A 15,673-nucleotide genomic window follows, 5' to 3' on the forward strand; every position below is an offset into this window, starting at 1 on the left:
TTTCACTTAGAAAACAGCAAAATGTTAATTTCACGCAACGTATAAGCTCAAAAATGTTAATTTCAGGTCTAAATAGGTAAAAATGCTGATTTTAGGTTAACGTGTGACGGCAAGGATGTTGATTTCACTTAGAAAACAGCAAAATGTTAATTTCACGCAACTTATAAGCTAAAAATTGTTAATCTCAGGTCTAAATAGGTGAAAATGCTGATTTCACGTTAACACGTGACGGCAAGGGTGTTGATTTCACTTAGCAAACAGCAAAATGTTAATTTCACACAACTTATAAGCTAAAAATTGTTAATTTCAGGTCTAAATAGGTAAAAATGCTGATTTCACGTTAACGCGTGACGGCAAGGATGTTGAAAACAGCAAAATGTTAATTTCACGCAGCGTATAAGCTCAAAAATGTTGATTTCAGGTTTAAATAGGTAAAATATGGCGGCCAGAAAATAGTGTTAACATCTGGCACTTACTTTGGTTATCTGGGACAATGATTATCTGCACTGAACAAATAAACATCAAATAAGCACTTTTCCAAATACAGCAACGTCTTAAATGGCTAAAAATCACGAGATAAATACATATTTTTCGACAAACGCGATAGTAACTTTATGTCACGCACCACCTAGCAGATTAACAAATTAACCCATCTGCGCAATGTACGGGTCTCCATACATCTGCATGTCCGCTGATCCCAGAAGTTCAAAACACTACAAATCATGCCGATATGAAATAAAATCAACGCAACCTGGATCACAGATCTATGTTACAATCGATCGCTACTTGTTGGCCATTATTACCTTTAAATGAAAAAAGCCGAAACAATCTAGTTACCAGTTCAAGAAACGCGAGCAGAACGTGATCGCAATGCATGCCGGGAAGGGTCTTTACACCTCGTGCACGGGAAAACATGGCGGTCGATACAAGACAAATTTTATCACTCAAAAACCAGTTCTCGCTTTCCAAACTTTGACACTAGCAACGCTTGGCAAATGGGCCACAACTCACCAGAGGGTATTTTTCTTGGGCAAGAACTGCTCTTGGACTTTGCTGCCTGGCTCGATCTGACTTTGAACGCTGATAACACGATTACAGTATATCAGCTACCTTCGAAGTTTCAGAACACATTTTGATTCTTTAAAACGTGCTGACAACTTACGGGTTTATCGAGGCTTTATGATGCCTCTCAACCACCAGGCAGGCACACAAGGCACTTTAACACTATGCTTAAGATATTAGTTGACAGAGCTCTAATGCAGCACATCTCTTTTTCGTTCGATGGTATTTTGTTTGCCGCTCGATCAATTCACATGTTGTGTTTACGTCACAATAACCGATGTAAACAATCTGGTCCCAGATTTCCGCTCTATATACTATTTTCCTTTGACAGCTAAGATTCAGTGGAATACACTATAAACAGTCTGCCTGTTTGCTGTTCTACAAAATAATAAGGTTTCTTTTGTTTTTTGTTCAACAAAAGATCTCCAAAAGATGCCGCTTGGAAAACTGAGCTTTTTGCACACGTTATTTCTCAAGAACGAAGAGCACCCCAGCCCAAAAAAATTCAGAGCAATGTTTGTCAGGTAAAACGAAGCCTACATGCCAAAATTCAGCTATTTTTGAACACTTTCAAAATGGCCTAAAATTCTAGGGGACGTTCTTGCACGCGGCCTTTCAATTAGTAGCGATTGGTATTGGAAATCATTTTTGTCCTTTTACAAGTTACACTGATAAAATGTTTGACAAAATTTGTCTGTAATGGTTTTATTTGAGTCATTTTATCATAGCCTGCGTATCTTTTACAATAAAATAACAAGAACAGAAGTAACTAACAGAAACATTTTGGGCCTTACATCTTTCTTTGCTAGTTTTAAACACCGGAAGAAGTTCAGGCCAGAGTAGCAGTGTAAAACCCTCCAGTCTCATTGCAGCATCGGCATTGAGATGAAGCAAAAATAAACAACAGGGTCAGTGTTCTAGTGATTTCAAATTTTTGCATTAGGAAACAAAATAATGCAAGAATAAATCTCAGAGTAGGCCAGAAAGAAAATATAACCAAGTAGCATAGCAGTAATCACTTTGATGTGATAAATATTGACCAGGAACAATACAGATAAAAGAAGATGTAGTTTTCAGGATGCAGTCGATAGTGATAGTTGATGGACAGACATGCCAAGATTGTGCTTTAGACCCCAGAAGACATGGAGAAGAGATCACTCCACCTGGACTTTGAGGCCTTAGTTTAAAATCATCATGTCATGTTGATAAAAATGCTGAAGATGAATGCCTGTCTCGTGTTGTTCCAGGTATTATTTTACACAACAGCTGAAAGCCATCTTTGAATAGTCCAGGTGGTTATTGTCAAAATCGATAGATTTTTCCCAATCGATAGGTATAAAGAAATGTTTCTGTGAGTTCGATTGTTATCAATTGATAGCAATCGGCGATTGATATTGACTGAATCGATTGATTTCCAATATCGATTTTTATTGATTAACTATGCCTGGGTTAGTCCGGTCAAAAGTCGCATTACAGGCAAAGTTTTGCAAGAATAATAACAAATGTCAAAATAATTCTAACAACAGGCATTCAAGGTGGAGAATCAAAATGATAATCTAGCAGTCTTTCAGTGAATAGTCACTGTAATTTTTTGGCTGATAGGTGTCAAAGTTCTTGCAGCAAAACTAAAGGAAAGGATCTAGGGTCATCTAGGAATAAGCCAGGAATGAATGATCATAATTAATTAATTTTGTAATTGCAGAACTTATTTTTATTCTTATGATAATTTATTTCGTACCACATCCTTTGGTATTCACTCCAAAAGTAGCCTGCGAAAATGAAAGCAAAGAAGAACAGCTGTGTTCGCAGGCTACTCCAAAAGTAATTTACATAGTAGGCTTCGTTTTCAGAGGGGGTTGTTGTCGTAGTTGGTCTTCAGGTCTTCGTTTTCGAAACTACATGTACCAATTTTCAAGGCAATTATATCTTGAGATAGTTAGATAGACACACAAACAGACAGACAGACAAACAGACCGACCAAGATTGTCAGACAGGTTATAAAGGTGCCACATAGTGTACTGATAATGAAACTTACTAAACATAAACCGCTCATTCCAGTACCGTGCCAGAGATTTTGTCGTCAATGGACCAGGAGTGTTTGAAATCTCCTACAACCCAGCTGATGGTAGTGGGAAACTCACTACTGAGGTCTTTGAGTTTACAGGCACTGGAGGTGTGACCATGGGCATGTATAATACTGATGAGGTATTCATTTGAAGATTCAGGTGGTCTAAATTTGTTTTGTTTTTTCCTGTGACGTCCACATATTTCTGTCAGTGTTGGCTGGTACACATGTATTGTAGGCATGAAGAAAGACAGTTACATGTACATGTACATGTAACCCTGTAAAAGATTTTGATTAAGAGGGGGGAGCTTCTCTTGGGCTTTTGTTTTTATTATTTCTGTTGTCCTAACAATAAATTATAACAAACTTCAGTCTTAATTTGGTGTATTTCTACATTGATTTGGTTAACATGGTGTATGGAAGACTGATGAAATGTTCATGAGAAATGCTAGGTATAGCTCAGAAATGAGACTCTTTAATAGAGAGGTAACTGAAATTGCATTTTTAGTCCATCAGGGATTTTGCCCATAGCTGCTTCCAGTATGCACTGAGTAAGGAGTGGCCGCTGTACATGAGCACCAAGAACACCATCCTTAAGAAATATGATGGCAGATTTAAGGACATCTTTGAAGAGATTTATTTGAGGTAGTCAGCTCAATTGTAATGATTATAATGATATATTGTTGCCTGTTGCTATTAGGATTTGAAAAGATGTGTACATGTGACCCTCCACAGGAATACAGGTAAAAAGGTGATGACATGGGTATGCTCTTTTAACATGCTAGACAAACGAAAATTCCTTAAACACATTAGCAGCGTGTTACAATGCATAGCTCGTTAAAATTTTCTTTTGTTTCATATCACACAGTAAAAACAAAGGAGAGTTCATTCTAACAAAAAAAGCGCCAAAATTACAGAAGCAAAGCAGCGAGTAAAATAACACACCAAACCAGTGAAATGGCACACTTTTAAGCAAGCGAAATGGCACGCGAAATGGCATGTTGTGTTGCCGGGTCTTCATTTTATAGATCCAGGCAGCCCTCTCTAAATATGAAGACCCTACTGATTTTGCATCAGTTGACATCTATTAAGCAAGGGTCTTCATTTTGTAGTTTGAGCCTGCCCTTCCTACAAAACAAAGACCTCATTGATTTCACATCAGTTGACATCTAACAAAGCGTGTGGGAGGGTCTTCATTTTATAGTTCGAGCCGGCCCTTTCTAAAGAACGAAGATCCCATTGATTTCGCATCAGTTGTCATCCAAGAAAGCGTTTAAGCCAAGGTTTTCGTTTTATAGTTTGAACCAGCGCTTTCTATAAAACGAAGACCCCATTGATTTCTTGTCAGTTGGTGTCTGAGGAAGAGCCTTGACCCAGTTTGACTGTCTCTGGTTTGATAGGCCTGTTCAAAAAAAGTCTTTGTTTTTCGGTCTTAAGTCATAGGTCTTAGGTCTTTGGTCTTCATTTTGTAGACACCCAGCCTCTTCCAGGCATTCAGGTAAGGGAGTGACTCCACGATTCCTACACTTATCTCAGCAAATTGCTTAAAATCGCCATTTGTAGCGATACCCTTTCACTTCAGTAGTAGAAAGAAATCCTCCAGAGCCATGGTAATGTTTTGGTAATGTGAGAAAAATGTTACCGCTCTTGGCCATCTAAATTTCACCTTTAGTTTATGTTGACCACAGGTAAACATCCATTTCATCAAGCACTTAAGAGTGCCTGCCTGTAAAACTCAGACAAATTCTTAATTTCGCAGCAAGGGTCGAAAATTCGATTTCGCTGATATTCTTATGGTAGATAGGCTAGGCCATGACAAAAACTAATGGATAGTTTTTTTGGCAAAATATCCTTTTATTTCAAAGAAATATGCAAATTACCAAATTCTGTCAAAATCATCATTTGACGCACCATGTTATTAAGCAAGTTTGAGAGCCTCGCATGCAAAACCACATCATTCTTCCATCTTTAAAACGCTCAGATATTTTTGTACAATGTTTAAATGTGTACTGGGTTGATTTTAGGGAATGTTGTATTGTCTTTTTGGGTGCAAAATAATTAAATTTCGAAGACATGTATTTCATTCACTTAAAAGTACTTCATGAATATAATTGAAGGGGTGAGTGCAAAACCATGCTAAGTGACGATTTGCGTGAGAAAAAAATTTTCACAAAAGGGCTTGAATTTTTGCATGTGGTCTTCAATGTAATAGAAAAACGCAACCCTGTATTTTTGTCGCTGGTTTTTGCTTCGTTTTCAAGTTATAACGTATGCAAAAATACTTTAAATACTCTTTAGGAGTTTATTTGTTGAATACCAAACAGGCAGACTGTTTATAGTGTATGAGGTCAAAATCAAATCTCACAGCGTCAGCATGTTTTAAAGAATCAAAATGTGTTCTGAAACTTCGAAGGCAGCTGATATACCGTAATCATGTTATCGGCGTTTGAAGTCAGATCAAGCCAGGCAGCAAAGTCCAAGAGCAGTTCTTGCCCAAGAAAAATACCCTCTGGTGAGTCATGGCCCAATTGCCAAGCATTGCTAACATCAAAGTTTGGAAAGCAAGAACTGGTTTTAGACTTATAAAATTTGTCTTGTATCGACTGCCATGTTTTCCCGCGCACGAGGTGTAAAGACCCTTCCCGGCATGCATTGCAATCACATTCTGCGGACATTTTTCAAATTGGTGACTAGACTGTTTAAACATAATAATGGCCAACAAGTAGCGATCGATTGTAACATAGATCTGTGATCCAGGTTGCGTTGATTTTATTTCAAATTGGCATGATTTATAGTGTTTTGAACTTCTGGGATCAGCGGACATGCAGATGTACGGAGACCCATATGTTGCGCAGAAGGGTTAATCTGTCAACTCTATTTATAGAGCATTTTCACGTGAAATCGACATCATTGAGCTTATACGTTGCATGAAATTACCATTTTGCTGTTTTCTAAGTGACACTAGCATCCTTGCCGTCAAGCGTTAACGTGAAATCAACATTTTCACCTATTTAGACCTGAAATCAACATCATTGAGCTTATGCGCTTCGTGAAATCAACATTTTGTTGGTTTCTAGGTGAAACCAACATCCTTGCCGTCACGCATTATCGCGAAATCAACATTTTAACCTATTTAGACCTGAAATCAACATCATTGAGCTTATGCGCTGCGTGAAATCAACATTTTGTTGCTTTCTAGGTGAAACCAACATCCTTGCCATCACGCGTTAACGTGAAATCAACATTTAAACCTTTTTTGACCTAAAATCAACATTTTTGAGCTTATACGTTGCATGGAATTGACATTTTGCTGGTTTCTAAGAGAAATCAACCTCCTTGCAGTCACGTGTTAACGTGAAATCAACATTTTAACCTATTTAGACCTGAAAACAACATCATTGAGCTTATGCGCTGCGTGAAATCGACATTGTGTTGCTTTCTAGGTGAAACCAACATCCTTGCCGTCATGCGTTAACGTGAAATCAACATTTAAACCTTTTTTGACCTAAAATTAACATTTTTGAGCTTATACGTTGCGTGAAATTGACATTTTGCTGCTTTCTAAGTGAGATCAAAGTCCCTGCGGTCGCGGCGGGCCGATCCTTTGTTATGATAAATCGAGGCGAGACTTCGACTTATAACAAAGGCTTGGCTTGGTTATTATAACAAAGGATCGGCTCTGTTTATCATAACAAAGGCCCGGCTTCGTTTATTTGCAGCCTCGGCGGGAAAAGGGCGTTAGGTATTTTAATCAAAAGTGAACTTTGTCGAAAACGCTCCAAATTTCGCATAGAGTTTTGTTTAGGTATGTTTAGCAATGTCCCGTAGTTTTTCCACTAAACTTTGCTTCGTTTTCAGGATATTGCATATGCAAAAAACCACTCGGTTTTCCTAGCGGCGTCTTTATAAAGCGAAGCAAAAAGCAGCGGCAAAAATACAGGAACATGTTTTTCTATTACACTGAAGACCACATGCAAAAATTCAGCTAATTTTGAGCAAGAAAAAAGAAAAGCAACCAAAATCGTCACTTATGCCCTTTTATGACTAGCTTCTTCAATGCTCCCTCATCATAGGCCTGCAATGCATGCAGAGAGCTAGATTATAATGCTCTATGATGAGGGAGCATTGAAGAAGCTAGTCATAAAAGGGGATAAGTGACGATTTTGGTTGCTTTTCTTTTCTCTTGCTCCAAATTAGCTGAATTTTTGCATGTGGTCTTCAGTGTAATAGAAAAACGTGGTTCTGTATTTTTGTCGCTGGTTTTTGCTTTGTTTTCGAGTTACAACGTAGGCAAAAAACTTGGCTTTTCCTAGCCATGTCTTTAGGAGTTTATTTGTTGAACAGCAAACAGGCAGACTGTTTATAGTGTACGAAGTCAAAACCAAATCCCACAGCATATAGAGCGGAAATCTGGGAACGGATTGTTTACACCGGTTATTGTGACGTGAACACAACACGTGAATTGATTGAGCGTCAAACGAAATGCCATCAAACAAAAAAGAGATGTGCCGCATTAGAGCTCTGTCAACTAATAACTTAAGCATTGTTTTAAAGTACCTTGTATGCCTACCTGGTGGTTGAGAGGCATCATAAAGCCTCGATAAACCCGTAAGTCATCAGCACGTTTTAAAGAATCAAAATGTGTTCTGAAACTTCGAAGGCAGCTGATATACCGTAATCGTGTTATCGGCGTTCGAAGTCAGGTCGAGCCAGGTAGCAAAGTCCAAGAGCAGTTCTTGCCCAAGAAAAATACCCTCTGGTGAGTTGTGGCCCATTTGCCAAGCGTTGCTAGCGTCAAAGTTTGGAAAGCGAGAACTGGTTTTAGACTTATAAAATTTGTCTTGTATCGACTGCCATGTTTTCCTGCGCACGAGGTGTAAAGACCCTTCCCGGCATGCATTGTGATTACGTTCTGCGGACGTTTCTCGAACTGGTAACTAGATTTAAACATAATAATGGCCAGCAAGTGGCGATCGATTGTAACAGATCTGTGATCCAGTTTGCGTTGATTTTATTTCAAATCGACATGATTTGTAGTGTTTTGAGCTTCTGGGATCAGGGGACATGCAGATGTATGGAGACCCGTACGTTGCGCAGAAGGGTTAATTTGTTAATCTGTCAGCCCTATTTATAGAGCGTTTTCACGTGGAGTCATCAAATTCTTAAATCCAAAACTAAACAGCCACCAAAATTGTTATCCTCATCAGGCATAAGAGGTACCAGCACATTTTCAACTTGGAAGTTATGGCGGTGCGTGACATAAAGCTACGATCGCGTTTGTAGAAAACTATGTTTTATCTCGTGATTTTTTGGCCATTGAAGACGTTCCCATATTTGGAAAAGTGCTTATTGAAATGTTATTTGTTTCATTTTATTTTTATTTACACCTTTTTTTGACCTGAAATCAGCATTTTTGAGCTTATACGTTGCGTGAAATTACCATTTTCAGGAGCCCATCATGGGCCCCTACCATTTTGCTTTTTTCTAAGTGAAACCAACATCCTTGCTGTCACGCGTTAACGTCAAATCAACATTTTAACCTATTTAAACTTGAAATCAACATCATTGAGCTTATGTGCTGCGTAAAATTGACATTTTGCTGGTTTCTAAGTGAAACCAACATCCTTGCCGTCACGCGTCAACGTGAAATCAACATTTAAACCTCTTTTGACCTAAAATCAACATTTTTGAGCTTATACGTTGCGTGGAATCGACATTTTGCTAGTTTCTAAGAGAAATCAACCTCCTTGCCGTCACACGTTAATGTGAAATCAACATTTTAACCTATTTAGACCTGAAATCAACATCATTGAGCTTATGCGCTGTGTGATTTGACATTTTGCTGGTTTCTAAGTGAAACCAACATCCTTGCCGTCACACGTTAACGCGAAATCAACATTTTAACCTATTTAGACCTGAAATCAACATCATTGAGCTTATGCGCTGCGTGAAATTGACATTTTGTTGGTTTCTAAGTGAAACCAACATCCTTGCCATCACGCGTTAACATGAAATCAACATTTAAACCTTTTTTGACCTAAAATCAACATTTTTGAGCTTATACGTTGCGTGGAATTGACATTTTGCTGGTTTCTAAGAGAAATCAACCTCCTTGCAGTCACGCGTTAATATGAAATCAACATTTTAACCTATTTAGACCTGAAATCAACATCATTAAGCTTATGCGTTGCGTGAAATTGACATTTTGCTGGTTTCTAAGTGAAATCAACCTCCTTGTCGTCACGCGTTAACGTGAAATCAACATTTAAACCTTTTTTGACCTAAAATTAACATTTTTGAGCTTATACGTTGCGTGAAATTGACATTTTGCTGCTTTCTAAGTGAGATCAAAGTCCCTGCGGTTGCGGCGGGCCGATCCTTTGTTATGATAAACCGAGGCGAGACTTCGACTTATAACAAAGGCTTGGCTTGGTTATTATAACAAAGGATCGGCTCTGTTTATCATAACAAAGGCCCAGCTTCATTTATTTGCAGCCTCGGCGGGAAAAGGGCGTTAGGTATTTTAATCAAAAGTGAACTTTGTCGAAAACGCTCCAAATTTCGCATAGAGTTTTGTTTAGGTATGTTTAGCAATGTCCCGTAGTTTTTCCGCTAAACTTTGCTTCGTTTTCAGGATATTGCGTATGCAAAAAAACACTTGGTTTTCCTAGCAGCGTCTTTATAAAGCAAAGCAAAAAGCAGCGGCAAAAATACAGGAACACGTTTTTCTATTACACTGGAGACCACATGCAAAAATTCAGCTAATTTTGAGCAAGAAAAAAGAAAAGCAACCAAAATCGTCACTTATCCCCTTTTAGGACTAGCTTCTTCACTTGATTTCAATTTACACATGACTGGTCAGTTTGAGAATACAGTTTTTATGAGTCATGCAATCAATGAGTCAAACTAAAACATTACAGTGAAAATAGTGCTTTCCAACAAATAAATGTTAACTGCAATTAACCAGTGTGGAACTAACTGTAAGCAAAAATATGGAAAAACTTTTGAAAGCCAGTTTATTTGTAAACAGACATTTCCTGAGATACTAATAAAATTTATCCTCTTACAATTTCCTTTCGAGAGAAAAATGTAGATTCATTTGAAAATGTTATAACTGTTTTCACACAAAAACTGAGTCAACACCCAACAATGCGCATCCTGTGATCGAAAAGTTACAGTCAACGCTGTAAAGTTTAAATTAAATGAAGCTCTCCCTTGGTAAGTATTCTCAGTTACATATTGTTCTCATTATTTTTCATGAGATTTGTGCACTAAAAGTTTGTTCATTTCTGTAGTGTACAAAGTACAGTTTTTGCACTTTAGCATTCTCCCACTGGTCGGGAAACCCTGGTGAATCAAACTTCTGGCAGAGCGCTGAGGCCAGGAATCGTAACTTCAGGTCATCCAGTGGCTTGTACCCATTAGAACCTGATGTGTTGCCATTAGCTAACTCTTTGGCTGTAAACAGGGCTTCAAGACACACCATGGCGGTGGTGATGACTTGAGACCCCATGAAGACTATTGCTTCCACTTTTCGCTGCTGCTCATCTGTGGGTCCACTGCAGTATGTAACTTGCATGTTCTGGTTTACAGTGGACAGTGGTGATCGCATCAGAAAGGAAGGTGCATCATTATTCTGGCTGTTTAGGGGAGTTCCAGTTTTCTCTGCAAGATAACAATGTTGGTAGTTTTCTATATGTTTTTTTTTTCATATCAAACACCTCCCGGTAACTCAGCTGGTTGATGCAAACACGCTTTTGGCCTGATGATAAGATTGTTATGTACGGTCTTTCTATTATTCCTTTTCAGAGCAATGCCATGTCATATCGTACGCTTTTGCTGTGTTATATGGCAGGCTTAGTGTGACATCCAACACGTTCACTTGAACAAAAGCTTCAGCGTGTCAAAACGTGCCAAACAAAGCCACCATGACACTTATTGTTTTGCATCTTTTATATGTGCATATCAATGTTACATGTCACGCTTAGCGTGCCGTGTTATCGCATACGTGCCTGTGTCATCACCTGGGAGTGAGGGTCACAAATGGACTGCCTATACGCTCGCGCATGTGCATTTGTATATACCTCTAGAGTGTCAGGTACTATACTTCAACTTAAGTAAGTGCCACCAGGTCTTTTGAGTAGAAACACCCCAAAACAAAAACATGGCACCAATGTTTAAATCACTGAGCTCTAAAGTGGTGTTTATTAAATAGGGCAAAGACAGCTCAATTGAGAAATAGACTGAGTGAGTGACAGTGAAATTTAAGCTGTGTACATGTAGTTGTGTTTTTTTTGTGTCTCTTCTGGATAAGAACAGAGTTGTCACATGGATTTTTTCTTCAAAAATGTTTTGTCATTTGTTCCTAATGAACACTTCCCTCGAATAATAGCTCTTGTACTCTTATGATACCCCCTTAATCCTAACAATGGAGAGGTGTTTAGTCCTACTTCATAGGACATAGTAAATAATGGAAGAAAGCTCTTATTTCTCCCACCTCAGTATCACAACATAAGAATTAGGAACACATTATTTTGTGGACTACTAGAGACAAGTGTGTGAGGAGTCATGATGCATGTGTGTTGAGTCACTGAGCTAGGTGGAAGAAGAAGTGACAATAATTTTATCCTGTTGTCCACTGTGCCTTACATAATGCTGACAATTCCTAGGTAGGAGGAAACAGCTGTCCACTGAAAGGCCTTACATAGCGAAATCTCCTCTGCACTGTTTGCATAATTTACATGTAGCTAAGAATTCATCCAAGTCTGTATCTACAAGTGTAGAGATCATGGGAAGCTGTACATTTAAACAAATTATGTCTTTGAGTAAGAGGTGTATCTCTACACATATTCTTGCCACTTTTTAATGCGTTACTGTAACAGCACTATGGTGTTATCTGTGAGTGCACAAACCAGATTGAAGCTGGATATGATGGCAGTGACCATGGTCACGATGGTCACAGTGACAGTAAGGGTGAATCACATTGATGGCGATGGTGATTGGAGACGACTTTGAAGAGTCTGATTCTGCCACTGTCTCTGTAATTACTGTTGTGAGGGGAGTACATGTAACAGCACTATGGTGTTATCTGTGAGTGCACAAACCAGATTGAAGCTGGATCTGATGGCAGTGACCATGGTCACGATGGTCACAGTGACAGTAAGGGTGAATCACATTGATGGCAATGGTGATTGGAGACGACTTTGAAGAGTCTGATTCTGCCACTGTCTCTGTAATTACTGTTGTGAGGGGAGTACATGTACAAAGCCAGTCATGGTGTGTGTGCAGTGGTTGCAGGCACTGGTGAGGGGTTGGAAACAGTCTGTTTGCAGTCCCATTTGTCCAAAGCCTCAATACCAGAAGAAGAGATTAGTATATGGGTTGACGAGATGGAGGAACAAAACAGGAAATGGCAGAAATTAAATGAAGCTGTCCAGAGCATCTGAGGTGGTTGCTGCAGCCCTGTAATGTCCTGCCTGAAGTGGACCTGGGGCCTGCTTCTTGAAAAACCCGGTGACTTTTTGAGCCCGATAAGTCACCCGCTGAGTCCCCATAAACTTTCCGGAGGTTTCTTGAAGTTCCTGTGACAACAAATAACAGGCCTAAAATGTTGAAGTGATGGGTTTCAGTCATGTAGAAAAATCTAAAGGTGACAATGAGTGGATTAAAAACTAACCTCTAAAGCACAATTTCTGCAAATAAGAACACAGGTACAACTCACAACAAATTAATTGTTAGGGCTATGATCAATATCTCACTGTGTATATACTGTCATGGGTCAGGGCCAGATCAAATTAATTCGTTATGCTACTGGAAGTGTCATACTTCCATTCTGTTTACTTTACATTTTCTTTTTAGCACAAGAGTAACCTGTGCATCTCCGGATGTACACAGGCTAGCATGAGAACATGGCCCACACTTTGAAGCAATACATGAATTACCCGGAACTTATTCTCGCTGACTGGTTTTCGATTCTTCTGATATCAGTATCATTTCAATCTAAGAAAATAAAGCAGCAAACAACAATGTTCCTGAAATTGAAGATATGGAATTCTAAACTGTGTGACAATCTGTTGAAGGAAACCCTTTTGTTAAAGGGTTGCAAATACTGAAATCTAAAAACTAAATGCAACCTTTACATAAGAATAATTTAGGGACAATTTATGAGCCAATTAAAAACTATCATATAATGTGCACTTTCTGAGAGTAAGCAAACTGGTATAAATCAGAAAAATTAATTGTCAATCAAGGGTCATATCGGGCCAGATCAAGGCGGTTCATAAAATTAACAGAAGTGAAAATGTATCCTATCCTGATCTACTGTTACACCTGCAGTACACTTGTTTGGTTCGGCAGTGGATTTCTTCGCACTAAACAAGTGACATTAGGCAACACTGGGCAGCCAAGGGCCTTTGATTTGTTTTTGCCTTGAACATTGTGTCATTTTTAGTACAGAGTGCACTATTGGGATGGTTTAGGGGGCTGCCACCTTCTAAAGTGCTAAGGCAATAAGGTGCAAACTTGAATGTTTGTTTAATACACCAAAGGCAAATATGGCGGACCACTCGGTCGGCGCCCGGGACGAGTTGCATGAAAGCAAGGCTAGTCAGGCTTTGATGTTTTGTTTTGACAAGGCTTCCTCAGGAAAGTTTTGCTTCGTCGTCGATCTGATCTGTTTTATTTAGCTCTGGCTACGAGCTGCTGTGTTTCTAAACGCCACGAGAAGGGATATAAATTTTCCACCGTTCGTCTCTTAAGCTTAGGGAAAATAGTGGATCAATGCAATTCGTTGAGACGAAGGAAAGGAGTTTACGATCGTCGCAGGAACTAAAGTTTGTTCCTTACATTTCACATTAGACCTTAGAAAAATGACAAGCTTATGTGGTGTCTGGTGGTTTTCCAACACGATTTACATGGCCAGTACCTTCCCCAAAGTAAAGAAAAGCTCCTTTTGAAAAACATCCTCTGTCTCAAAGGAAGAAGTTGACTTCGCGTCCACTCACACAGAATCGCATGAAACAAATACTATGGTGTAATAACCAAGTGAGTGAACTTCAACTGCCCCCATCATTGTATCGAATGAATGCTTTGAGCCAAATGAGAACGACTTAAAGCTAAATGCAGTGGCTTACACATTTTCTAAGATCTTCCAGCCTGAACGAACAAACTTAACCAGCTCCTTTGGTGATTGTGAACTACTTTCCTTCCTCGGTTTTCCCTGAGAGGCGACCGCAGAAACGAAAAAAAACACTTTCTCTGCTGTGGAAGATTTCAATTCCTTCTGGTGGCATTTAGGAACACAACAACTCATAGGGAGAGTGAAACAAAAACAGACCAGATCGACGACGAAGCAAGACTTTTCTGAGGAAGCATTGTCAAAACAAAACATCAAAGCCTGACTAGCCTCACTTGCATGCAACTCGGCCCAGGTGCCAACCGAGCAGCCCACCATATTTGCATTCAGTGTATTAGTTACCGGTAATTTCAATTTATTAATTAGCCATGCAGCAAGGGGTTGGGGTGGAGTAGGTACCTGTGAGCACTAACTTCTTTAGTAACTTTACAAAGCTCTATGTTTGTTTCAGAAAACCCCATGCTCTCCTTTTGATACTTCTCTTTATAACAAAACCAATAATTGCTCTAAATGCCTGTGCAGATTAATAAGCATTAGTGTGGACTACACATTAGGTGAAAGAGAAATTTCATAGAAGATCATACATGAATGAGCAGCAAAGCCAAAATTTGTTGCTCAAAGCAGACCTCTCTACTATTTGCAACAACAAAGTTGATCACACAAGGTGAAAAACTCAAAACATCAGCCAAGTTGAGAGTTTTTGTATCAAACACATCGTTGCCACCTTTAAAGCGGCCATATACAAAATTTGGGTTTTTGTTTCTCGTATTTCGCCATCTTTAGAACACAGCAGAACATATTCATTTTTTTTGTAGTGCACATTAGGTGGATTGCGTGTGTTCAAAGAAAATTTGAAGGTGTATATTTAATGAAGAACCATCAAAATAACGTCTTGTTTAGTTATTATTAGCTTGGATTTCGTTGTTTTGAGCTTAATTTATTTTCACATTGCTTCAATTTGAAAGATTTAAACCTGAACAAGCGTTTCGAACGCTTGAGGAAGGACTTACTGTTTACCCTGCAACTTACTTGATCTGAAAAAATGTCTCAAATGTATGTTGTTTACACTTCCAGATCAGACAACAGCATCTTAAGAAACTAGCATTCATTTTTAAGAATGAGCGAAGCCATACATAGCAAGCCGAATGAGAAGTGTACTGCTCGTAGAAAACATGGAGTAACATTCGCAATAAAGTGTTCAGAGTAATAGAAAACATATTGATTCGAGAGCATCTGGGTAAAGGTAAAGAATCCGATCCTACCGACACGGCCGACGTGTGGGCCAACGTGTTGGCTGACGTATCGGTCGACTGTCAGCCGACAGTCGATCGACGCATCGGCCACTTTTTAACCTTGTAACGTACAAGCTGCGTCGGTGATGTGTTGGTGGTGCGTCAGTGGCGTGTCGGTGA

The 15,673-nt window shown here is 39.1% G+C and overlaps 1 protein-coding gene across 1 annotated transcript in view; it reads left to right on the forward strand.

Annotated features, from left to right (window-relative positions):
* LOC110048170 (isocitrate dehydrogenase [NADP] cytoplasmic-like) overlaps positions 1-15,673 on the forward strand; it is an 83,854-nt gene that overhangs the window by 39,418 nt on the left and 28,763 nt on the right. The window contains exons 5-6 of the mRNA XM_089295673.1: positions 3,121-3,267; positions 3,636-3,772. Of these exons, the coding sequence (XP_089151799.1) occupies positions 3,121-3,267; positions 3,636-3,772 (284 nt within the window). The remainder of the gene's footprint in view (positions 1-3,120; positions 3,268-3,635; positions 3,773-15,673) is intronic.

Source organism: Orbicella faveolata, unplaced genomic scaffold (assembly GCF_042242905.1).
Source record: "Orbicella faveolata isolate gen_17 unplaced genomic scaffold, um_ofav_v1 contig_26, whole genome shotgun sequence".
Lineage (NCBI taxonomy): Eukaryota > Metazoa > Cnidaria > Anthozoa > Scleractinia > Merulinidae > Orbicella > Orbicella faveolata.